The 26,862-nt window shown below is 36.5% G+C and overlaps 1 protein-coding gene across 1 annotated transcript; it reads left to right on the top strand.

Annotated features, from left to right (window-relative positions):
* The first annotated feature begins 4,693 nt into the window (after positions 1 to 4,693).
* Positions 4,694 to 23,617, top strand: Fgf5 (fibroblast growth factor 5). The gene is made up of 3 exons (XM_077803536.1): positions 4,694 to 5,057; positions 12,649 to 12,752; positions 23,270 to 23,617. The coding sequence occupies exons 1-3, from the start codon at positions 4,694 to 4,696 to the stop codon at positions 23,615 to 23,617; spliced, it is 816 nt and encodes a 271-aa protein (XP_077659662.1).
* The last annotated feature ends 3,245 nt before the right edge of the window (positions 23,618 to 26,862 follow it).

The following is a 26,862-nucleotide window of genomic DNA, read 5'->3' as shown; positions in this document are numbered from 1 at the left end:
CAGGCTCTGATGAGAGTCTTCTTTCTGATTTCCTCCCATGGAGTGGGGGAGGGGTGGGCGAAGCCAGCTCTTTCCTATCTCTTCTTATAAGACATTAATTTCATTATGAGGACTCCACACTTTTGACCTAATCACCTCCCAAACTTGTATCTCTACATACCATCACACAGGAGACTGGAGTTTCAACACGGTTTTTGGAAAACACAACATGTATTCCATAACAACCTCCATTAAAAGTGGTATGACATTAGAGGTCACTGTGGGTCTGCCAGGTACCTGGTTAGCAAAAGGTGGTACATATTGTGACCTGGGCACGGCCTCCCATATGGTAGAAAGGTGGCAGGGAAGGAAATGGAAGGCCACAGAGTCCTTTAAAACTAGGTTTGAAGCAGCTTGTTCAGAACATTCTGAAAACCTCTGGGCTTTTGCTTACTTGGATCAAAGGAAGAAAACCAGGTCTTGCCTTACAACTGTACAACATGACAAACCTTGAGATAGACAAATCTCATAGTGATTGTATCTCCAGGAGCAAAGAGGCCTGATTGAGGCTTTCAAGCAGAAGCCTATGCAAGATCCACCGGACAGGGCAGCAGCCTGCTTCACAGGCTGCAGAGTCTCCCAGGATTGGCTTCACTATACAGGGTTGCCATTCCTACCCGAGAATGGACCTCTTGGCTTCCTCTTGATCTCAGCATGATGTACTATAGGATGTAGAAGCCCTGGCCTGACCTTCAGAGCCCTGGTTTAAGCTTAAGTCCAAAGGAAGGTTGTAGAGAGTGAGCTTGTCCTTTAGGTGAAGGGAAGCATGGGCACTGACTCCCTGACACTGACCTCTCTCTTCTTAGGTTTTTAGGTTCCAGCCTGAGGATATGGCAATTCTGTCTTCCTTTGAGTTGATTCCTGTTGCTAGTGACCCCATCACTGTTGTAGCTACAGAAAAGGTAAGGGGAATTCATGGCTATGTTTTTCTCACAGAATTAGGAAAGGCCTTATAGGGAGGAAAAAGCTCAGATGCTGGGGTCTAGGAAAGATGAACCTGAGGTGGTGGGGCTAGGGAATGTGAAGCCAGGGTGTCACGTAGCTGACACAGGTGAGCCCTAGGGGATGAAACTGTGGACGTTAAACCTGAGATAATAGGGGCCAAACTGACTTGAGCACAGAGGCTGGTGCCTAGAAGACAGGTGAAACCCATTATTCTCTCTGTTAGTTTGGGGATAGCCTGTTAGGTGTGATGTGTGCACACTTGTCTTTGAGAATCTTTAGCTTCACCTCTGCAGCTAGCAAGGAGCAAACATGTACCTTCTCCGTGACCTTTCTCCCCGGGCTGGCAGAGTGGGAACCAGGAAACAGCGCTGAGCACTTGCCCTATGGGTGTGAATCCTATAAGTCTTGTGGACATTGACCAGGCTCTGCGACTTGTAAATGGACTACCCGAATGTCCCCAGTAGGGGGCTTTGAATGATTTCCCTTTCGGAAAGTCACCAAAGAAAATGTGGCACAGGTTTGCGCTCTCTTGGGTGGAACTTACGGGAGTAAAGCCTGGAAAAGACGAGACAGTGAAATAAGATCGCCCACACACATACCCCACTACAGACTGGCTGTGAATGCAGGTTGGGCGGAGACTAGCTACAGAAGTTAGGCAGGTTGCAGGCCAGAAGTGAAAGCTCGGGAATGCAGGGGCGACTGCTTCCTATCTCAGCGGAGCTGTAGAAGGAGGGGATGGGCAGCTCAGATCACCAACAGGCACGCTGTTGTCTTCTCATTTCCACTATTCAGCTTTTGCAGGGCTTTTATATGACTCCAATTCATGTTCTTCCTGTTCATCCTCTTGCTATAACAAGAGTAAGATATGCAAAACCCATCGGACTAACTTGCTTACTTATTTCTTGGGACGAATCAGATAAATTAGAGCAGTGATTTACAAACGTTTGCATTACACTCACAGTAAGAAATTTTGAAAGTTGAATGGCATTCATTCTACCTGCTTATGGACATGATGAGGTTCACTTCTAAGCATATGTGGAAGAATTGAGTGTTTAAGTCTGGTTTGCCAAATTTAATCCCTGCCCACAACTGCTACCCCTTCCCATCCGCTGCTCCTCTTCTTACATCCTGGGTTCCAGAGAGCGTATCTTTCACCTTTCATACTGAGGTAGACTACAGCCTCAGTAGGTGTCTTGACCTTCCTGGGTTATGAGACAAGGTCTTTGTTTTTGTTTTCCGTGCTGGAGATGGAACCTAGGAACTTGGCAAGCTATACTTCCAGCTCCAGACAAGAATTTGCTCCTACAGACAGCAGAATACATCAGACACTAGAAAGGCAATATGTCAATCAATGGAAGGGTAACTGATGTGATACAGCAATTTGTATACGGGGTAAAAGCGGGAGTTCATAATCCACTTGAATCAAACCGTGTAATATGATGTATTAAGAACTATGTAATGTTATGAACGACCAATAAAAAAAAAAAAAAAAAGAATTTGCTCCTAAACTTGGCTTTTGCAGGGTAACAGACTGATACAAAGACTGCTGTTTCAGTGCAGGTGAGGTTCAAGAAGCTAAGAGAAAGGAGAAAAGAGAAGAGATCAATCAGCTCTGGAAACCAGGACCCCCCAGAGTTCTCTTGTCCCACTATTCCACTCTACTTTTAGAGAAGGGATTGATCCAGTATTTGGGACAGAAACTCATTCAGCAGGAGGAAGGGGAGAAACAAGAGACCAAATTTACTCTGGAAAATCTTTGCCACTTTAGGCAAGTGCAGTAGACTGTGACATAGGAGGGGACTTAGTGATGGCTCTCAGAAGCACTAACATGCCTTAAACCTTGATAACTTTATCACAGACACAAGGGCATCATTTTAGAATGCATAGCACCCAAGTCTGGCATCCTATGATCTATCCTTCATCCTGGAAAGAGTCACTTCAGTCAAGTGGACCATCCTCAGGGATCATATTACTGTTCTCAGTTCACTTTAGGTTTGCCTTGAAGGATCTACCTACAGTGGTTAAGCCAGAAACATACAGCTTGCACTTGAAACAGTAGTAAGAATGTTCAGCCTTGGACAGAATTTATAATAGCATGCGAGGGGTACTGTACCCCATGTTATGTACCTATGTATGTGATGTGCCCGTTCTTCCCCACAGTGGCTTCCCTGTGGTCTGTTTTGCAGCTTCCTTGATATTAAGTACTCTGAACATGGAAAATTTCCAATTCTTAAAAAATCTACATATGTTTGATATGCTTTTCATTATTGAGACAGGAAATCTTAAGTGGATGCTCAATAATGGATAAGGCCATATCTTAGCATCAACCTTGGCTTATGCGAATTGACATTATCGGTCAGTATCACAGCCTTTTCATTAAAATGATCAATGAATAATGTATCAACTTAGTTTAAAGCTTCAGATATATTTTCAGACAGAAATATTCCAAGAATGCAAGTCAGGTATATTTCTCAGATAAATAAAAGTCGGGGCATTGCGTACAGGGAAATTCCCTGTTCTCAGGTTTCCTGAGGTTGAAATCCAGCGCCCGCGTCATTAATCATTCATTGGGGTCGGTCCTTCAGTCAATGGCAGCTCTGAGTAAGCTGAAGCAAGCCTTTAGTTAATCCTTCCTGCCAAGAGAATCTTGGGGCGAGAGAGGACAACTGGGCAGCCAGTCACTTGTATTGGTGCCCAAATCCAACACCCCTACCCTGGGTCTGAGGGCTCGCCCTCGCGAGCGCGTGTGTAACAGCACAACTACCCATCAGAACACAGTCCCAGAAGTAAAAACAAATTAAGCATAATGTTCAGCTGCGATCAAGAGTTTGTAACCGGAAAGCAGCTCAAGTCCTAGCTTAATGATCCAGGGTGGCTTTTCAAATGCTGAATCAACCCATTCCTTAGCTCTTTAATGAATTAGTAACCAGAATTTTCTCCCAACCGCGCCACACTAAAAGCCTTTCCAAGTTGTGCTGCGAATCCCTGTTGGGTTCCCGCGGAAATCACTTGAAGCTGTCCGAAGGGTCCCCGGGGGAGGGGCAATCTATGGGGGTCTGCTAGGCAAAGGCGAGAAACCTGAAATTCGGGTTGCGGGTAGGCAAGAGTGTCTTGCTGGGACCCGAGTGCGCTAGAGACGTGGAAGAGGACGAAAACCCATTTCCACGTTTCGACCCTTGGCTCCCGTCGATATCCCCGAAGGACTCAACTGCTGGCGCGAAGCTGAATCCTGCGCGGCATTGGCCCCAGTTGCGGGGGGGGGGGGGTGGTGGTGGCTGTGAGGCGCGTGAGAACTGCTGGGGTTCTCGGCCCTGGTGTGGGCGCACCCAGCGTCCGGGGTGCAGCTTCTCTCAGCCCGGCTTCTCCTCCCACTCACTCTCTCCCGTCTCCTCCCTCCTTCAACCCCCCGCCCCCGGGACGGCTAGGCTCCCTCCCGGCACCGGCCAGTGAGTACACAAAGCGGCGGGTGAGGGGAAGCTTCGCAGGCGTGCACAGAGCAGTGAGATCACTGGCGTTATAAATATCCCGGTGCCAGCGCCGAGATCCGCTCCGGTGGCCTCTCTCTCTCCCCCACTCCCTCTCTCTTCCCCGAGGCTATGTCCACCCGGTGCGGCGAGGGGGGCAGCGCCAGAGGCACGCAGCCGCGCGGGGGCTACAGAGCCCAGGAGCAACCCAACAAGATGCACTTAGGACCCCCGCGACTGGAAGAATGAGCTTGTCCTTCCTCTTCCTCCTCTTCCTCAGCCACCTGATCCTCAGCGCTTGGGCTCACGGGGAGAAGCATCTTGCCCCCAAAGGGCAATCCGGACCCGCTGCCACTGATAGGAACCCGGGAGACTCCGGCAGCCGCCAGAGCACTAGTGGCACGACATCTTCCAGGTCTTTTCCTGCCTCTTCTTCCTCCCCCGCGGCTTCTCTGGGCAACCAAGGAAGCGGCTTGGAGCAGAGCAGTTTCCAGTGGAGCCCCTCGGGGCGCCGGACTGGCAGTCTCTACTGCAGAGTGGGCATTGGTTTTCATCTGCAGATCTACCCGGATGGCAAAGTCAATGGCTCCCACGAAGCCAATATGTTAAGTAAGTTGCTTGATCGCCTACAGCACATGTCCTAGGCAGGCTATGGGAGGTTCCAGAGGGACAGCCAGTATTCTTTGGGCTAAAGGAGCACCTTCTGGAGCCCCATCGCCTGGGACGCAGCTGGTCCTGAGAACAGCCGGGCGGGTTGGGTGTACGTGCATCTACAAGGCACATTCATACGCACTCCTCTCCTGGGCTGGGCATGAGGAATGGCGATTCCTGAGGTGAAGGTTACCCAGAGACGGGTGCCCAGACAGGCACCTTGTTTCCAGGATGCTGGGCCCCCAAGATGATCCTCCGGCCATGCCTTCATAAAATCCCCCCAAATTTCTTACTTTTCCGTGTTCAATTTCTCTTTACTTTCTGCTTATGAACTATGTTGGTATTTTTCATTAGGCATCAAAGTGCATTCCTTTTCCCTGTACATAGCTGAATTTCATTTTTTTTTTACAGGAATCAAATCTCAAATACTTCCCTTCTCCAACCATAACCATAAATCCCGAATTAATATAGTATATGTTTATATTGCACATATGTATATACATAGGTACCTGTATATGTGCATAGAAATATATATGGAAAGAGGCAGGGGGAGGGCAGAGATTTTGCCTGAAGAAGGCGGCTATCTGGAAAACTGGACACGTTTGGAGAGGGAGATGTGATGGACATTGCAAGTATTAACTCCAGTGATGTTTAACAGTTTCGTGTCTTGGGACCATGACAATATCTCTTTAGAAGTGCGGACATCCTTGGTCTTGAAGGACAATTAGAGGAAAGTATTTTAAAAGAAACAGAGAGGTTCCATTTGTTGTGGGTACGAATTGTGCAGGATTTTTTTAAAAATCAAGTTCTTAATTTTCTTTATGAGTTTTTTTCATTAGCATTTTCTTTCTTCCTTCTTTCTTATCTATTCTTCCCTTCCACTTCATCTGAGTTTCCAGACCATCACAGCCACTCCACGTATTCCCCTCCCTGCTTCTAGGCAACTAAGAGGTGATTTGGGGCTGTGCGGGGTAGGGGGGGGGGTGGATTAGAGCAATCCTCTGCGAGGCTTTTCCATGGTTGGTTCCAATCGCTTTTCCAGAAGGGGTTTGTTCAGCAGATAAATCCATTACCGTGGCCTCTGAGATATGCAGGAAGAGCTGAAAAGTGACCAGGAGATAGCGCTGCCTAGTCACCTGGAGTCAGTCGGTTACTCTCAGGTGTATCTGACTTGTTCTGCCTCAGACCTAAGACCCCACAGGCCAGTAGACTCCTCAGGCTGTGGAGGAGCGCAAGCTTCTCAACCGGGCTGACAATCTGGAAGGGGCCTGTGTAGCAGGATTGGAAGCGCACACATCGGCGGGTGGCTGGTTGAAAAGCCTCCTCCGGTGGGTTTTAGAGGGCCTGGTGTAAAACCTGGAGGTTTACTCCAGGACAGGAGCGGTTCCACGCTTGACTCCTGAGCCTCTTTAATCTTTTGGGGTGGACTCCAGCTGACTGCAGGGCACGTGGTGAGATGTCTGGAGCACCTAGTCCAGAGGGCTCTACCCACACACCTCAGGGAATCCAGCACGCTTCTCAGAGGAGCCTATGTTCATATTTTAGAGATCATTTTACTCTGATCAAATAACTTCCACTTTTGGTGATAAAGGGCACTGTCTGTTGGGGTGAAGAGCAAATTTTCTGAAATTTCAGGGGCAGCCGGAGTTATACCTGTTTTAGTATTTTTATTTATCCTTTTCATTTGGTCCAATTTGACTGTTTCATCAGACATCAGAGCTTATTCTCCACTTCCAGCAATCTTCCCTCCTCTTATTTATTTATTTTTTTAAACAGGAAAACTTTCTGTATTCCATTCTTCTTTCAGGTTATCCAGAAAATCAGCATCAACAGGATAATCTTTGTGTGCTCAAGGGAAGACCTCCCCACCCCCCAAATTAGTAGGCAGTAAGCAATAAATTGGAGCCAGGGAGCTTAAAAAAAATGTGTCTAGGGTGGATTTTGGTGTGCTAGGGATCTCTGAGAGTAATATTCATTCCCTAGATAATCACCCTATTCTCCTCAGAGACAAGACAGGAGTCAAAGATTTTTTGCAGTTTAGGCCTTGCTAGTAGAGGAAAGTTGTGGGAAGAGAAATGAGAACAGATCAACAAAGGTAAGAAATCACCACTACCTGTAGTTTCCAAGGTATAATTCATTTTAAAATCCATGTCAAAAGTTACCTACAAAAGAGCAGGAATGTTTACTAAACAGTGCCTAAATAAAACTTTAGATAACAATTCCTAATTTATGCCAGTTTTAAACAGTCTTTCACAGTTTTAATCTATATCTTTCATATGACTTAGTTTCATTCACTTATTCATTCATTTATGCGCCCAATATAGTATGCCTACCTCACTAAGCAGGATATTTTGGTTACTTATGTGCAGTTTTGTTTTTATTGTTTTGTTTTGCCTTCCATAGATTCTTCTCACAGAGAAAAGCACAACTTATACATTCATGTCCTAGTGATTGGCTGCTTTGTCATGGCAGGAATGTTAATCCTACTTTGTAAAATTTGCTACCATTGTTCAACTAAGAAAGTATATAGGATGTCTCATGTTTTGTAGAATGGCAGGTAATTTGGAAATTTAAAGTGGGTCTCTGCCCTTACATAGCTGTGAAAGAGAAACAGCATCTTGCTAACTGCTGTTGATCATTTACCTCTTTGAAGGTAGGCACTTGGTGGTTTCCTGATATTTATGTAAACTCAGGTGGTTGGTCCTGAACTATTGTTTAGAACATAGGAAGAAACATTTGTCTAAGTCTCATAAGAGAGACTAAGCTGGGTCAAGGGCATATGGGGTACATCACTTTTCTTTATCATCTAATTCTATTGTCTGTGAGTTGGCAGTGACAGAAAAACATATTCTTTTTGCTATAAACCAGTTACTTCAGAAAAAGGACAAAGTTTTAACATGAAACTTCATTTAACTGATTCTTTTAAATATAATAAGATTTGTTAGATGGAACATATGTTTCACAATTTTCATTTGATAATGAATACTTTTGCAAATTGTAAATATTTCCTAGTTTAACTATCAGAAGCACTCTGTGGTCATAGATTTTGAAACATAATTTCTTTAGATGTATCAATTAATACAGTCTTAGTTTCTCTTATAAGATGAAAATTCCAAGTTTTGAAGACAGGAAGTGGAATCAAACTTACTGTATAGAAACATTATTATAAGGAAATAATGGGAAAAGATGAAGAAACACAAGACAAATGATAAGATGATGCAACCATTACACAGAAACACAAGGTTTGCTTTAATTTATATGTTTTCAAATTTAGTTTTAATACAGTGCTTCTGTTGACTTCTCCTAGGTCACTGAAGAATCAATACAGAAAGGAAAAGTTTAAAGCTGGAGCCACACAAAACCAAAGCAATCACATAAAATATGAAAATTATAATAACATATTTTGACTAATTGAACCCTCAATTTTACTGACTTTTTAAAAAATCTGAATTTACTATCAATTTTGGTGTTATGTAGAGTCATACAAACTAGAGGGTCAGTCAAGCCTAGATAAACCAGAATCTATATTATCTGTGCAGAAAAACTCAAGTAGAGATTTTGTTACAAATTTAATCAATAAAGACTACTAAATTGAATATTTCAAGATTCACATTGATAACTTTGCACAAAATATCTGTTGCTGTATGGATACAAGTAGAGAAACTTCAGTTTTAAATATTTTTCCTTGGGAATTTTCTGATGGATTGTTGAAAGCTTCTGAATACATGGGTTGAGATACCTAAGTTTTTCTATATTTATTCATCAACTCTAATACTTGTATCTGCTCAATAGAGCACTATTATATTAAAAAATCTATAGAGGACTAAGTTTAAAAACCTATATAGGTGCTTTCTTATTGAAGTAAACTTACTTCTTTAGGAATAACTATCCCTGTAGGTAAGTGGATTAAACTGTGAGCATCACCTGAGAGATACCAAGAAATTCTTGCTTCCTTCAACCTGGATGTCAACCATGAAATTCTACCAAGAGAGACTATCTCCTTCTTTTAAGCATTGCCCTCTTCTTTTAATATACTTAAATAGGAACATCATAGTATAAAAATATAAAATAACACACCATCTACTAATACTTTAATTGAGATAATTTATATTGAGCATCTCCCCACACCATAGGAGTGGGCTACAATAACAGAAGAGTGAGTACTAAAACATGTGCCCCTCCATGAGCACAAAGGGAGTTCTATCAAAAGAAAAAGAGAGGTAGCCAGTGGTCAAAGAAGACAATTCAATGTAGCAGACATTCATTGACTATCTGTGATCTGTGACACAAGCTTTGTTTCCCACAATTTTGTGTAAGGATAAAGTTTTGGCATCCATAAGTTTCCATCAAATTTATGATCACAAACTCCCAATGACAAGGGTCTGGAAATCACTGAAATATTTTTTTAAAAGGTCAATGTTAGAGAAATGTTTCCTGGGATTTACCTACATGTGATTTAATGCAGATGGCTATAAAATATGTAGAATTCTTTAGTAAGTTACTGAGATTTGGCATAGTAAAATAGATAAAATAGGCCTGTGACCTCTTGGGGTAGGGGAGCAAGAATTTAAGATGTATGTGATGCCTGTAGAATTTGTTCCAGTGTTCAAGAAAATAAGGCATTGTAAACTCACTGCTGACATTAATGTGGAAATTTTAATCTTAATATGTCCCCAACGTTAGTCCTTAATTACACTGAAATTTAAAAGTTCAAAACCGAAGTTGCCTGTTTGAAAAACAATTCTTTCATCTAATTTCATCTTTTCTCTTTCCTTTCTTCTTCATTATATTGAATAGAATGGTATATGTGAAGGTGAAAATATAATTTTCTTTTTTTAAAATATTATTTTAGTTGTGGATGGATACAATATCTTTATTTTATTTATTTATTTTTATGTGGTGCTGAGGATTGAACCCAGTGCCTCACACATACGAGGTAAGCGCTCTACCATTGAGCCACAGCCCTCACCCCTAAATATAATTTTCTTAAAATCATAAAATCTTTCCATTCTTATGTAACACCTCATTTTGTAAGAAAATAAACTGTGCAATATGTAATAAAATAATAAATTTCACAAATTTATCTTCCCCATATTTAAAATTCATTGCATTGCAAAATGTGCATAACATGCATACAGAATGTATTCTGTGTTGAGATACAAGTTAAATGAGTCAAAATGGATCTTTCTTAAATAATAGAATATACTAGCTGTCAGAAAGCAATAATTTACTTAGGCAAAGCAGTGGTATTTTTATTCAGTAAATATTTATAAAGTTCTTTTATCTCAACATCTTTAAAGTTAGGCTTCAAACTCATATTGTACTGAAAATTTTATCTTTAATACTAACATACATTTGTTATTAATATACAATCAGTTTGCATTTAACAAACCAGGTAATGTCACAGAGAATGGAATCAAGAACATCTAACACTCCAAAACCTTGAGTAAATTGGGAGAAACACAACCAAGTCTCTTTCTCTAGCAACTCCAAATTGTCTCTTTTGTATTTATCACCCTACATATTTGATTTCTCATGTTTTTCCTTTCTTGTTTTATTTGAACATAGTACTCACAAGCAGGTCCCCAACAATAACTAATGCATTAATGATGTTTTTTAATATCATTCTGTAATTCTGATAGAAATAAAACTTTATATGATGTGTTTCAGTTACATTTTAGTAATAATATTATTAAAACATATTGCATCTCTGTAATTTAACTCTGTAAAGTTAAAAATACTACTTTTGCACTACATGTTTACTAAAGCAGTGTATATATTTATGTATACTGCTATCTACGTAGTGTATTTACTTTTATCAAGCATTTTCTGTGCTTTGCTACTATTCAATAAATTGACAATGTTTCTAAACCTTTGAGTATGTAGTTCAGTCCAATAGTTTTTATAGAAAAATCTATTATAAATAGATGAAAACATTTTGAAGGAAAGAATGTATGGGAAAAAAGTTTCTTTAATGGTTTCTTTCTAAAAGCAAAAGTACTTCCTTCAAAACAGTTTTGTGTTTTTCTATTTGTATATATTAAAAGAAACACTAATACATCAGCAGCTTCAGTTTTTCTGAGCTGTGTTTTATTTCCTTTGGTCTAAAAATGTTTATAACAAAAATAGTTTTTCAGGTATTCCCTTTTCCTGATGAGCTTTCTAATCAAATATTTTAAAGAAACCAAATTGAATAAATAAGCAGCAGTATTTATTACAGTTAGAGGTGCTCAGCTTCCAATGTGCAATGTATTTGCTCAATATTTTTTTTCATATGAATGTGCTTATTTTCCTTCTTATAAATTCAATAATTTTACATGTACTTCAAGTACTCCAGAGAAAGACTGCTATTGCAAGAAATCAGGTAAACTTTTCTACTGAGCAGAGTTTTATGGTTATCCTAAATAAATATGTATGCTTGGAACAGTACAGACTGGAGTGTTGAGGTGTTGTTTCCTCTCGTCTTCCTTGCTTCATTCTTTTTTTTCTTTTTCCTTTGTTCTTCTCTAGGATAGATCTTTTTCTAGCTCTAGTGGACTATATCATTTCAGTCTTTTTTGTTTCTCTGAAATTTGATGTAGGTAACCAATAAAAACATTATGTTTTTCTCATCTCTGTAATACATTATATGTGAGTTTATGATAAACAGGTAGCCTTTTCAATTGTATGCAGATTATAGGTTTCATCTTTTGAAAATACTCTGTGAACTGTGATGAGCAATTCTTTTGACTCAGTGAGTGTGGACTTAGAAAGTATTGTAGCAGAGAGAGTGACACTGACTTGATAATGCTAGATATGAAATACAAAATATAAATAATAATGTAATAAAATATCTCATTAATTTCTTTCAGGAAATGATTCAAGTACAAGATGTTTAAAAACATAGTCCATAAAACATGTGTTAAGCCAATGTTATTCATAACGTTTTCAGTATCTTGTTATGTGTAGTCTTTAAATGAGCTACTTGCTAAATAATTGAATACTGTATATATTTATTTACACTCAAATTGCGATGATCAGAGAAGAAGGATTTATTTTTTTATAAATATTGTTTTCCAGGCTTTCCAACGGTTTATATTAATTTTGAGAGCACTCTATGACTTTAATGTTAAAAACAGCATGTTATCTTTGATGGAAAAATAATGGATGGGAATTATTTTTTAAAATATTTACCAAACGTGCCTTTCTGATTCTTTTAGAACCTGAAAAGATTCTATTGCCAAACATAGTCTACTAAAAGCAGTTTTCATTTGAAAAAAAAAAAGGATTACTGATGATGCAAAATCAGATTTTTTGAATCTCGAAATTAATTATTTAAACGAATACTTGAATGATAGCTGTTTTTTCCATATTTTTATTGGTGCATGATAATCATAAACTAGCTGTTTTTTTCAACAAAGTGAATGTCACAAAAATAAGAATGTTAAATACTAAATTCCTTTTTTTAACAACAGTAATAAAGAATGGCAAGAATCTATGTAGAAATTTAATTCTTCGCAGTGATATATAGAAGAGTCTGTGTTTTATTTTGGGATTTCTGTCATCCTAGGTATTTTGGAAATATTTGCTGTGTCTCAGGGGATTGTAGGAATACGAGGAGTTTTCAGCAACAAATTTTTAGCGATGTCAAAAAAAGGAAAACTCCATGCAAGTGTAAGTAGAACCACTTTATACTTGTTCAAGGTGTTATGGAGATTTTACATTTGTAACAAAGAATCAATTGATCTTCCAAATTGGTAGAAAAGATAAATGCCTTGCTTAGAGAATTTGTTTTTGGTAAAATTCTACGTACATAAAACCAAGAGAATTCTATGTGGGTTTCTAAGCATTTACTATTTTTTTGACTTGAAAAGGTATTAGAGTCTATAAAAAGTTTTCAAGGTGAATGTATTTGCAAATAACTTTTTCAAAGTGGTTGCCATCTTTTATTTCTTAGAAGGGCCCAAATGTGGAGCAGTATTACAATACTGCACAACATTTAAAATTTTCATGTTTGTGGAGATGGTGTATGTTCAGTAAATGAATTTCTTGTTTAATTTTAAAAACTATTTACAATGTTAAAAAATCGAATCTAAGTAGCATAACATATTTTCACATTAACAAGCAAGAAGGGAAGAAGCCGGTAATAAGAAGTCTTTAAACTTCCATGAAAATTTTTTATTTGATGAATTTGAGGAGTTTTTCCCCTGTATTTTGTCACATCAAATATAATGACTTCTTAATGCTATCAAGACTAATTTTGCACTTTAAAAATTGCTTCACATCACTTACAAGGTTTGGCATCAATTTATAAATTATTTATTTTTTTGCTTTGTTATTAAAACACCCTTCACATGGGAAATATTAAAACATTTTAAAGGTAATAAAATACATGTAGCTTAGCTTTCCCACTCTGATTCTGTTTATTTATATTACTATGTACACATGGCACTTAAAAATGATTTATGTTTTCTCTGTGGTATACTAACTTTCTTCACATTAAATAATTTAAAAAATTATTCTTTGAAATTAGTTCTTTAGCTTATATTCTTTTTAATTCTTAATAAATGAATTGTTGAAATATTACCTTTCCTATTTTCAAAGTGTATGGAACTTTTAGTTGAATGCAGCTAATTGAAAGTTACTATTTATTATTTTTATTTTATGTAGACTTTTGAGAGTTGCACTTTGTTAAATGTGTAAGACCTTTATAATTTTTCTTTCCTTTAGATAAAGGTGATTTGTTAATAATTTTGAAGGATTCTCTAGAGTTGGAGCAATTTCTATAGTCACTTCAGGATTAAATGAGATAATACATATAAAGTACTTAGAACAGTGTTTGTATATTGGTATTATTGTGTTGAATAAACACTACCTATTAGTATATGTAATAAAATAAAAGTAGTATAAATATAATAAACTACTAGAATCTCAGTTTATTAAGATACATAGAAAACCCCTTTGTTTTAAACTTTTTAATAATTAATTGCAAGAATTATAAAATTATTTGCCTATTTTATATTCTGAACTCATTATTATGCTCTAGCAAGCTATAATATAGTATTTATAAAATAATTGTTCTGATGGAGCAATTAAAAATCTTTGATTTTTTTATTTATGTATTTTAAGGGACAAAATTCTGCATTACTGTGGAAAAAGACAAACATTTCATTTTATTAAAAAATAACATTTGATTTTTTAAAATCCACATACATATTTTGAAAATAATGATTAAATGCCTCAGGACAGAGTAACTTTTCCCCAGACTACTTTAAGGTTGTAAAAGATTGAAACACCTTCAAAATCTAAGCATCAGAATAATGTATGATGTACATAAGGAAATTTTCTCTCATTGGTTTGTTGGTTATGCATGAAAATTTTAACTTTGAAAACATTCTGATTTATGCACATTTATACATGCAAAAAATAGATTCAACTTGGACCAGCTTAAGGATAATTGCCACAGAAAGCAAAGTATTATAAATGGATGCCAATTAGAAAGGTCAAACTGAGAGGTTAGGATACATGATTCCTCTGTCAAATGCAAGTAACAAATTTCTAGAAATTTGACCCAAATGTCTAAGGATGACTGGTGGAAATAATGCAGATAATGCAAAAACAGCATCTGTTATTCTTTTTCATCTTGGCAGGCTAAAGTTATTTCATGGAATAATGACTTTTAAACAGTACAAAGCAAGTCTTGCTCTTGTCACTCACTGAAGCTCTTTGATATAAAAGTCATTCTGATGACTTTGAGCTGAATTGTAGATAAAAAAATTAAGCCCTGTGATTATGTGGATTCTTTTAAAACCAATTGTTCAATCCCACTTTCTCTTATCTGAGCTTTTATTAGCACTTTCTCTCTATATGGAAACCTAATTAAATTATAAAGTGATTTATTTTTAAAGAAGTTGAATTCAGAAATAGCATTAATCCTAGCAATTATCACTTTTATGCCCAGCTTTCCTGTATTCAGCTTCTAGGTAAACATGTTTTAAAAATTGTTTTCATAACTTAAATATGATTATTTGATGGAGTTTTGATTTTTATAAAATCACACCGTCATCCTAAAGGCCAACAACTCATACTTTTAGGATTAGAAGTATAATTTGTGAGTTACTTTAAACTAATAATTGTGCAGAAGTATTTTAAGAGTTACCTTTAAATTTCTATCCACAAAGTAAATGTAAAGAATAAGTGTAGAAATGTAAAATATTCATTTAATCCTGGGGAAAGTAGTCCCCCACTGCACTGGGAAATATTCATGGATAGTTGTAGGTTTTCAACTTGGTTTTTATAGTAACAGAGTATTAAAAATTAGTTACCAGGCAGGGATAATGGACTTTCAGAGTCCTGTAAAAGCTCTTTCACTCACATTATCTCATTAGATAATGAGGTGAGGAAAGAACCTGAGATGTTAAATTATTTTCCTAAGGTCACACAGTTAACAAGTTATTAAACCAGAACTATATCCTCTTACAAAGTTCTGTCTCTTTTTAAAACACTGTAGTGCTTGGAATATAAAAGTTAGCTTGAAATAAGACATGGCATTTTGGAACCAATTGCATTGTTTTCATGTATTTACAAGGATTAGTAAGTGCATGGCTTAATAAAATTTTCACATAACCTATAACAAATGAATACTTTGGCATATCCTTGGAATATTTATAGTATTTTTAAAATACCTAAACAAGTGAATAATTTTGGATATGTAAAGTTGCACATTTCCTTCTAGCGCTCTCTCTTTCTGATTCCAAACACTTTTATTGTACTCACTCCCCTCCATCCCTGCCCCCTTTACATCTATCTTCCAGAGAGGAAGAGATGTGTCTGCCACAGAACCTATCAGAGACTTTTACAAATGTCGGTTATCCAATGTGATGATGTGTGGCTTAGGGGAACCCTCTCCGTTTGAACTTTCAAAACAGAAAAGATCAGTTTTGTCCACAGAAATCTTTTAGTAAGTGCTTCATCTATCATCAGTGGACCCAAAGATGTCCAATTGAAATAGCCCAGAGTGAGTAGATTTAGGCAACATGGATGTGGATTTCATTTTTATGCTGAGTTTTTAAATTCTGTAAGAGAAATTTCATTTGAACTTTAGTTGTTGTAAATACGCTGGGCTCGCTGTTCTTTCGAGTCTCTCATTCACATCTAACTTTCCTTAAAACTTTTGGTTTACTCTAAATATACAACACAGTCAAATTCCTACCATGCAGGTTTTTTCAGCATTCTTTACAGGATGAAGGTGTATGGTCTTCACCTTGTCAAAATGCGTCAGGAGTCATGGCGAGTAGGAGGAGATAATTGCTTCCCAGAGAGCCATGAGGGTTAGTCAGAGCCCTTGCTGTGGCCTCTGCTCTTTGTCTCAACACTTTCTTATGCTGAGGCACTTTCTGAGTCTGAGTGTCATTCTCTGTTTCTGCTGTCCCTCAGGTTTGGGATATTTACCGAAAGACCCCTTAGAGAGTCTTTCTAGATTCTTCTGAGAATGTGGTTAGATCACCAAGGCTGAACCCTGCTCCACTCTTACTGTGTCCTTGTGCTTATTCTTTCTATTGTTGGCTTTATCAACCAATAATGGTAGGAAAATTACAGTAGCAATCTATGGGATGATTAAGTGAAATGAGATAATACATATAGAATGCTGAGAGTAGTGCTGGACAAGTGTTCAGGGCTTAAAAGTTTAAATGGATCTTCCTGGCAGCTGGTGGACGATCTTCAGTCTCTTTCTTTCGGATTTTGAGGTCAGTTATTTAGAGAAGACCCCAGTCCTATTTGTCATGGAAGTTATTCCCCTTGTATCTAGACTTTTTGTGCACACAGTGAATCCTTATCTATCTACTGAGTTTTCCTTTTTCCAAGGAACCTAATTTGAAAGCAAATTCCCCAGTTTCTGCTCTTAAAAGGTGAGGATTTCCTAGGGTCATAATCTTGTAATTCTTAGTGTCCATCTTTTCTCCCCCACCCCTGGCCCCTGCCAAAATGAAATCCTATGAAAGGTGGTTATTATGTATTCTTTAGCATTTTCGTAAATTATGTGTGATAGCTCACTGTCTATTGGGGGAAAACATGTCAGCTTATTTTAAAGATCCAGAGAGAAGCATGTGTTGGAATTATTTTTGTTTCGTAGGGTTTTAGGGGATCATGTTTGGAAGGAAAGCTAATTGCAGAGTTTACGAAACAGGCATGGAATGTATGCTTGATCAGCCCTGAGCAAGGACTAGAACATCCTCCTTTCCTGGTTTCAGAGGGTGCCAGCTGGCTTGCTAGGATGAGAATCTGGGCTGGACTTCCTGTGCTGGGGGCAGAGTGAGGAGGAGTCAGCAGCCCCTAAAGTTGGGCACATTCACTGGAAGGGGAAATGGAGGCTTGAGCAATACTTATCTTCATCCTTAAAAAAATAACCTAATAAGCTTCTCTCTTCCAGTCAAGACCATGAGCTTTATCAAGACCTTTGCCTGTGGGCTGGGGTTGTAGCTCAGTGATAGAACACTTGTCTCATATGCATGAGGCACTGGGTTCAATCCTCAGCAACACATAAAATAAATAAACTAAAAAAATAAAGATATTGTGTCCATCTACAACTAAATGTGGGTATATACATATATACACATATGTGTGTATGTGTGTGTGTGTGTGTATATCTTCGTTTCCTTTAAATTTGCCCTGTGTAAGTCTGGCAAGAGAGCCTACTTTACTGAGGAAGTTTGCCTAAAGCAAGGGATGGTGTTACATTTCTCTGATGGTTTGGGAAATGGCACTTGTTATTTATCATTGTTTTAACATGAAACAACTTCAGAGCCAATAAGATCCCATAAAAGCTGGGGTGACAACCTTGGTTTGAATAGTGTTATAAAAAGAGGTTTAGTCTAGGAATTAAAAGATGAAACCTAATTCACAGGCCCAATCTGACACTGGATAAATGTGGACTTTAAGTGAACTGTTTTCTCTGACTGACAATCACATAATAGTATTTTAATAGTCATGAATTATTAGAAGAGGTAAGTAATACAGGTAAGCCGTGAGACACACAGTAGCCTTCAATAGCCGGGTTTATAGAGCTATTAAAGACATCAGGAAGAAAGGTCCCATCTTCTACCATGTTTCTCTTGATGTGGTCCTTACCTCACCTGCGTCAAAATCAGCTTGGATGCTGGTTGACCATAAAAGCCCAGGCTCTCACCTCACACTTACTAAAACATAGTGTCTGGAGATAACTCTAGGATCTGCATTTTGAACTGGATTCTTTAATAATTTTAGTAATTCACGAAGTTCAGAAGGAAGATCCTGTGGTTGGTATTCCTCATTGTATTACTATATTGGTTGTGATTAAAACCAGGTCTATATTTCTTTGGCTAATAGGAAGAACTGAGATATAGAATGGGTAGATGTCTAATGTCAAGCAGGAATTATGGCCTTGCTCTGGAGATATCATGGTAGGATAGGGCTACAACTGACCCATGTGGGGCTTAGGTGGTTAAGAGTGAAAAGCAGCCCTCAGGGTGCAAAACCCTCAGAGCAAAACCATACAAAATGGAGTGGGCTTTGGGTACCTGTTCAGGGCAACCTCATTGGTGGGGTTAGGGATAGAAATCAAGGAGCAATGAATGTAAATATAAAAACCAGAACTAGTAATGCATGCTGCAAGAAAACTTTGCTTAGAGAACAATGATCATTTTTATTGCACTCTATAATAACATTTGAATTGGTAAATGATGTTAGTTCTTAACACTTTAATTATTTAGATTTAGCTGATTATTTCTTCATTTTATAAGTTCTTTCAAGAGAAAGAGACAAATCAAAAGAAAAAAATAGTGAAATAGAAAACTTCACAGTCTATGACTTATACAGGCATTAATGCAAATTCACTCCTATCTCCATACCACTTTCATATACTTCCTGTTTACTTCTATAGTTGCACATAAATAAGAATTGGCATTTGCAGAGCCTCAATTCATTCATTGTAAGATTCTCAATCATCATAGAACATGGTATTTACTAAGGAACAAAACTATATTAAGGCTTTAGGGAGTTTTTTTAAAACAATGTTGTTTTAGAGAGATTTTCTACTTGGATTAATTGATCCTCTGTTTAATTCCAATTTTGTAGAACTAGTCTTTTCTGAAATATCCTAGGTAATCTTAAATTTTGCTTTCTTTAAAATGAATTTGAACTTTTAAAAAAACATTAATTGTTTAAAATATGTTCTTCATTGTGAAGAGATAAGTAGAATCAAGAAAGTGATTCTTAGTTTGGACACAGTGGTACATGACTGTAATCCCAAAGGTGGAAGCCAGAGGATCACAAGTTTGAGGCCAGCTTTAGCAACAGTGTGATCCTGTGTCAAAGTAAAAATTAGAAAGGGCTGGAGATGTAGGTAGAGCACCCCTGGGGGTTCAATCCCCAGTAGCACCAAAAGAAAAAAGAAAAAAAAGGAAAAGACAGTATCTTCTGATGAAAAAGTTCTTGTTTCCCTTAGCAGTGTGCTTCCCTACCTTGAAGTAATTTGGTTATTCCAGGAAACATAGTTTAATGTGTTTAAGTTTTATTTGTTTTGATAATTTGGAGTATAGGAAACTACCTAAAATTCATTGATTTCAACATTTTGTTTTAATTTTATAAGCATGGCTTGTTGAAGGTAATTTGAGAGATGAAGGAAAAATTAAAGACAAAATACAGATCATTTAAATCATCAAAGAACCTGGGAAGGACCATACCTCTATAAAGATAGAAACCACCATAGTGCTTAGGTGTTACATAGTCAATAAATATCTATTATATTTATTATTAAAACTTATTCAAATTATATTTGAAATAAAGCTAGTTTTTTGTTTTTTGTTTTAAACAAACATTCTAATGATTGTTTCTGTTGTAGTGGCTGATGGTAGTAGGGCAGTGAAATGATGGGAGTTGTGGTTTCAGTAGCTTATTTGAAATTTGATCACCTCCCTACTTTACATCTTAACTACAGAAAAAGTCTGTATGCCATCCTTATTTTTCTATGGAAATAATGCATCTCTATTATTTTAAAGTGTATGGTTTATTAAAGAAATTTATAAAAGTCAAAGGACAATTTAAATATGAGAAGTAGCCTGGAAATTTTATTATGCAAAATTATCTAGTGGTAAATGTATATATTTTAATACTTACACCTAATACCTATGCTTTTTGGTGATCTTTGCAATAAAGATGCTCCTGGCATGACATTACATGCAAAGATGTACTGCTGAGGGTCACAATCTTATTGGAGCAAGACTGCAAATGCTGACAAGAACAGTCAATCCTTCAAGAAGAAACTAGATCTCCTGGTGAAAAAAAAAAATAGCTGAAGTATTTTTCTCAAATGGTTCTGTTCTGTCAGAGCTGGAAGACTTTTTCAGACAAAACATTAAATTAGAAGCCAATTAAGAAAGCCAAAACAGTCTGACTGCTTTACTCTTGTTTTCATGTAGGCTTTGGGGTGCCTGAAGGGCTGTGAGTGTGTGGGTCCTTAGCACTATGAATATATCTCTACTCTGTGGGACAATTAGATAACCCTTGAAAAATTGATAGTCTGACCAGCCAACTCCTAAAAAGGCTCCTTCTAAGAAAGAACTTAAAAATAACAATCTTGAGGAAAAAAGGAGAATATTTTTTAGATAGAGCAATTTTAATGGGTGGGGTAGCTAAATTTTTCACTATTCTGAGACACTTTAAGATGGAATTGACATTTTTTGAAGATATGTGATGGTGTGTGTGTGTGTGTGTGTGTGTGTGTGTGTGTGTGTGACCATCAGCCACATTAACTGAAAAATTACATGTTCTTTAACATAAGGATAAACAAGGTTAAATAATGTAATACCTTTAAAAATCTGTCAACATTGGATAAAGCAATTACTGTTATTTTTATAAAACAGAGGTAAAAGTCAAGTTATAATGTTGTATATATACATAGTACATAATATAATGCATTATCTATACATATTCAAAAAAGTTATACAGCTATCTTTTAAGAAAAACTCTCCACCTCCGTCCCTTTAACCACTAAGCTATGGGCCCAGCCCTTGTTCTCTTTTTAACGAAATGCTCTTTGCCTTTCTAAAATGCTTGTCCTGTTATGGAGCCAGAAATATTCCAGATGGCTACAATTTTTATTTTAAAATAAAACTTTAAGATTATCTAATTAAATGGAAGAGACGTTTTAAGAGCTAAGCAGCAGCTATAGACAGATACATATATTTAACTTGTAAGAAGATCTTTTAAATAAAAAATGAGAACAATAACTATGATTTCTAAAGTGACATCATCATTGCACTCTTGGCCTAGGCATAGGCTAGTGTGGTGTAAGGCAGAAAGAGAGAAATGCCACACGTTGAGGTGGTTCTTTTAACACACCTGCTCCTAGCCTGCTGGAGATCAAATCCAGGACATTGACCAGAAGACTTGGGGAAGACCTAGGTATATAGCTTCATAGCCCCGAAATAAGGAGCTGTATTGCACTTAAATGTAAATAACTCTGGTGAAGTATTGTACATAAGATAAATGTGCTGTTGTAAATGCCCTGATCCAGGTTGTCTTCTGTAATTGTCAGTACAAGTCCAAAAGTCCATGGGTACTTCAACGGTGTGTCTAGTAAATTGCTTTGCATTATCCGGACTTTTGGGTTATGGTGTTATGATCTACATTGCAAAGTTTGACATTACTAGAAAAAGCAAGAGCAAAGGACACTTTTTTTCCAGCATAGAACATCTTGCCTGAAATAGAAATGCACGGCTTTTAGTGTTTTTATATATGGGGGACAAAATATTTGGTATTTCTAACCCCAGTATTCTATGCCATGGAGCTCCATGAACCATAAAATGTAGGAATTTAGACTGGTAGACACACTCTTAATTCCTTGAAGGTTATGGACTCTTGAGTTTGATGAAAGGTAAAGATCCCTTTCCTACTAAAATATTTCTATTTTCACAGTAACCCTGTGGGGTAAGGCTTGTGGACAAGGGACCTAAGGCTAGGAGCTCCAGTGGCAGAATTGGTATTTGGTAGCATGTCTGGCCCTACGCTCACACTCTTTCCCCTACCATACTCCTTCCAACCCTAGTTCAGCAAACCAGGCCCTTTCTGGTCTGGTATTGATCTACTTTGTCATCCTTGTCTGTTGTTTTTTCCCTCAAGCCTCCCACACGGAAGTCACCAAACTGCTTAATAGGTATTCAAACTGTGACGCTGACCCTTGAACATACTGTTCCTGCTCCCGGGAAATTCTTTCTCATTTCACCTGCCTCCGTGACATCGGCTCAAATGTCAGCTTTTCAGGAAGACTTTCTGCCCTCTTCCCTTCACCTCTGCCCTCTTAGATGCCTTTCCTCTAAGTTGTCATTGTAACCTCTGAAGACTTTCTACTCATAATTCCACTTATTAAGCTGCACCATGATGATGTCTGTCTGTTTGCTTTTCCACTATTGTGTGAACATTTCAAGGTCAGAGTGTGTGTGTGTGAGAGAGAGAGAGAGAGATATAGCTAAGGTGTTAATACTGACTCCAGTATGTTTTTCTTTCTACACTCTCTCGTATCACATGTTTAAAGCTATATTTTTCCGAAAGATCTCTTAACACATGCAATATTAATAGGGCCATATGCTACTCCTCTCTCAGCAGCATGAATTACACTGATAACATTGAAAATGGATGCTTGTTTCAAAGGAACAGTTTGACCCCATTTCTCCAAACACAAATTTATGTTTTACTAGGCAATTGTTTCTTAGTAGTATAGTTCTATTTATTTTCTTGGTGACCTAGAGGGGGGAAAATCCTATCTACAGATTTTTATCTATATGATTTTAAAAAAATCAACTATAAATGTCAAAGTTTTATTTAAATAGTAACAATGTTTTAATATATTAGGAGTTCTTAATGTTTAAATGAGGAGTTCAAATTATCATTAGAATACATATATTAACATTGTGTCACCAAGTACATTGTGAACAGAAATCATAGTTACAAAGATGAAAAAAGAAGAAATATGTAAATAAAAGCAGGAATTTTAAAGCAACTTAAAAAGAAGCAAATATGTTTTTATAAAAGGGAATAAAGTAGGAGAGCGAGGGATCAATAGAATTCTTGGTTTTTCTTTTGTTGGTCTGAGACATCATATTTCATTACATGCTGAAAATATTACAAGTTAAATTTTCTCTTTTTCCCCCATTTAGGCCAAATTTACAGATGACTGCAAGTTCAGGGAGCGATTTCAAGAAAACAGCTATAATACCTATGCTTCGGCAACCCACAGAACTGAAAGGACAGGGCGGGAGTGGTACGTGGCCCTGAATAAACGAGGGAAAGCTAAACGGGGTTGCAGTCCTCGGGTCAAACCCCAACACATCTCCACCCACTTTCTACCAAGATTCAAGCAGTCTGAGCAGCCGGAACTTTCTTTCACTGTTACTGTTCCTGAAAAGAAAAAGCCACCTACCCCTGTCAAGCCAAAGGTTCCACTCTCTACACCTCGCAAAAGTCCCAAGACAGTGAAATACAGACTCAAGTTTCGCTTTGGATAACTCTGATCTAGGCCTTGCCAGAAAGCATTCTTTTCCCTCAGGAGATTCTACAGGTGTCTTTGGAGCTCTGGAGAAAAACCTTCAGTCACAGCTTCGGCTGGACTCACTCTGTATGGAAAGTCAGGTCATTTGTTTCAGTTTGAAGCAAATACGTTTTTTTGATAGAAATGGAACTGGAATTCTTTGTACTTGTAGGAGGAGCACAGCACTTCCGTTCAGAAAGCCTTTTGCTTTATACTTAGGGGATATTTAGAATTCCACATTTTCAGCAAGTCAAATAGCCTGGACTATGTATTTTTCTGACTTTTACAGCTCAACCTGAAAGAACATACATGATACATTTTTTTTTATTTTTGGTTTCCAAAGAATATTTTGATGCAGATAAAATATTTTATTAACTTTTATTTTTGTTTTTTTAAATTACCTCTGCATTGTTCATATTTTCTTACTTTTGTTATTTTAACTAATATGACATAAGCAATCGTTTTAATACTGTTTATGAATTATAAATGTGTTTAGAGCTTATTTGTAACGTGGATTTCTTTTGCAATTTTCTATTCACTGCACTATTTTTATTTTATTTTTATTTTTTAGCCATACCTCAGTTAATGTAAATTTAGTTTGATGTTTTAAAATGTTTAAATTCTCTTCCACAGCATCAAAGGCTCAGCTTGGATTTATGTGTATGTGTGTGTAAATTTATGACATTATGTGAAAACTTACCCCTTTAACGGCTGGTTAGAAATTAAGGAGGAAAAAAAAAGAGTATTTTAATGAAACTAACAGTTGTAGGTAAGGAAAAGAATTAGAGGTAAAAGTACTCTAAGTTTGTAGCATTTATTGAGATCTAATTCTGTCTTGCCTTTGCTTCTCCTATTATCTTACCCCCTGCCCTCATTCTGGAACAGCTGAAGGAATACATTTTATTCTGTCCATCAAGCATACACTATGAAATTGGAGTGCTTAAAAATACTTCTGTGACCCAATGCAATGTTTGTTGTATAGATCCACAGGGAGTAACCACTTAGAGGGAAACGATGGAGTACTGAAGGAGATGAATCGCTGAACAGTTATCCATGTCAAGTCTGGTTGTCAAAAAATGTTCTTATTATTCAGTCAAACATGCTTTGAGCTTTGTATCCTAAAAGTAATCATTCCAGTGAATAGATCTGCCATTTTACAAGGAAATTTTATGATACATATATATATAGATAGTTATAGTATGTATATCTATCTATCTATCTATATATATATCTGACATACATATATAGATACATATACATTATATGTATATATATATATATATATATATCTGATATAAATAGATATTTAATCTCATCTTGTGATATGGGAGACCTGGGAATTTGATGAGTTGAAATGGCACTTCATTCTCAACCCAAATACTGAATGCTGAATATAAATCGCAGAAAATATAACTCATGAAATTTATTTTCTTGGATAATCATTTTTATTGAGTTCTATAAAATACAAATGTCCATCTTACATTTGGAAATGTTGTAATAAAAAAAGAATAGCTAATGGTTAGAAACATGTCTTTCATAGTAAGAGCCAAATAGTTCATAGAAAGTTGGTAGTGTGCACTGAAGTATGTTTACAGAATATTGATAAGACTGGGGGTATAGTTAGTGATAGAGTGCTTGCTTGCCTACCGTTAACAAGGCCTTGGGTTTGTTTCCCAGTATGCACATCATAATCATAATAATGTTAAACTTATTTTCCTAAAACAAATTTCAGCTTATTATGGTGCATAAATAGGGTGAACTTACCAATATTGAATTTAGTACCATACACACAGATTGCCTTATTTATGTGTATATTATATGTAGCATATGAAAATCTACCCATGAATTAAAACATCATGCATGTACTTTTACATATACTTTAATCACTTATTATAAAGCCAACAATCTGTTTATTGCTCCTTGTTTTAATGCATGATTTTTTAAAATAGAAAATTAAAAGCTACAAAAATTTTAATTAGTTTAGACTTTAGAATACCCCTAAGTTAAATAATGTTTTGCAAATAAAGATATGCCCAACTGCTTTTCAAGTGGCATATCATCTTAGGCATGCAGTATAAAGCTCTAAATACTATTCTAGTTTACTTTATTCTGTGGTTAAATTTTGTACACTGAATATCAAATTCTTACTTAGGATGCATGGAGAATTTAGATTGTAAAACAGGAGACTTGTAAACATGTTTAAATGAGCAAGGAAAAGATAATTATAATGATGATTAAGAGCAAACTAAATTAAACTAATGCATGCATAAGGCTAAATGATATTCACAGTTTACATTAAGTTAAAAAAATATTAGCTTATCTGGTCCTCCTTGTTTGATTTGATTAGCATCTGAGGGTTAAAATAGGCTACCAAATATATATTATGCAAGTGAGGACTAAGTAATTTTAAAATTTAAAGCCAGACTAAAGTTTAAAAAAATAAATTACACTTAAGTTTACTGGTCATATTCAATTATATTTAATTAATACTCAGTGAAGCATAAAGTCACCTAAATTAATTAATTAAATGAACTCATGCACAGGTAGCATGTACAAATATAATGCCTTACATAACTTTCTAAAAGTTCATGGTTATGTGGTTTTTGATGATTTTTAAGTAACTAGATCTAACCAAACTCAAATAAAGTTTTAGTCAATATGTTAATATAAAAATATCAATGAATTTTACACTAATATTTAAGAACCTAATTTGTTTCAAAGACAGATGACAAACATTTTCAGACTGATATTTCAGATTTATTAATTATATTATATATAATTTTTAATTTAAGATGTTCTTTATCAGGAACATCTATAGAGATAAACAGAGGTTTCCAATGTAAGAACACTGTGGATTTTACTTTCTTCTAAAGAAACTAATTTGTGAGTATGGTATATATAAAATTATCTGAGTTCTTTTAGCTTAGTTATAGTAATCTAGCAGTTTGATCTAATAAGGAATACAGGCCAAAGTTATTTCCACATGCTATGTGTGTATATAAATATATATTAATAAATATATAAATGTATACACTATGTTAAATAAACATATAAGATAAGTATGTATATGTTTATATATGTATGTATATATTTATAAAACATAACTTATTGCCACATAATGTATATGTATATAAAGGTATATATACATATATATTATAAATACATTTATAAAACACTATAAATTACATAGGTAAATCTACCATAAAATTGATTTTAAAAGAC

Source organism: Urocitellus parryii, chromosome 10 (assembly GCF_045843805.1).
Source record: "Urocitellus parryii isolate mUroPar1 chromosome 10, mUroPar1.hap1, whole genome shotgun sequence".
NCBI classification, from domain to species: Eukaryota; Metazoa; Chordata; class Mammalia; order Rodentia; family Sciuridae; genus Urocitellus; species Urocitellus parryii.
The sequence above is the reverse complement of the archived record's forward strand: the minus strand, read 5'-3'. Positions and strand labels throughout refer to the sequence as shown.

Excerpts from the sequence above, each read along its gene's own strand:
- Fgf5 (XM_077803536.1), top strand. The coding sequence starts at position 4,694 with ATGAGCTTGTCCTTCCTCTTCCTCCTCTTCCTCAGCCACCTGATCCTC. Across the intron at positions 5,058-12,648 it reads CCACGAAGCCAATATGTTAA|GTATTTTGGAAATATTTGCT; the intron begins GTAAGTTGCTTG and ends CTGTCATCCTAG. Across the intron at positions 12,753-23,269 it reads AAGGAAAACTCCATGCAAGT|GCCAAATTTACAGATGACTG; the intron begins GTAAGTAGAACC and ends TCCCCCATTTAG.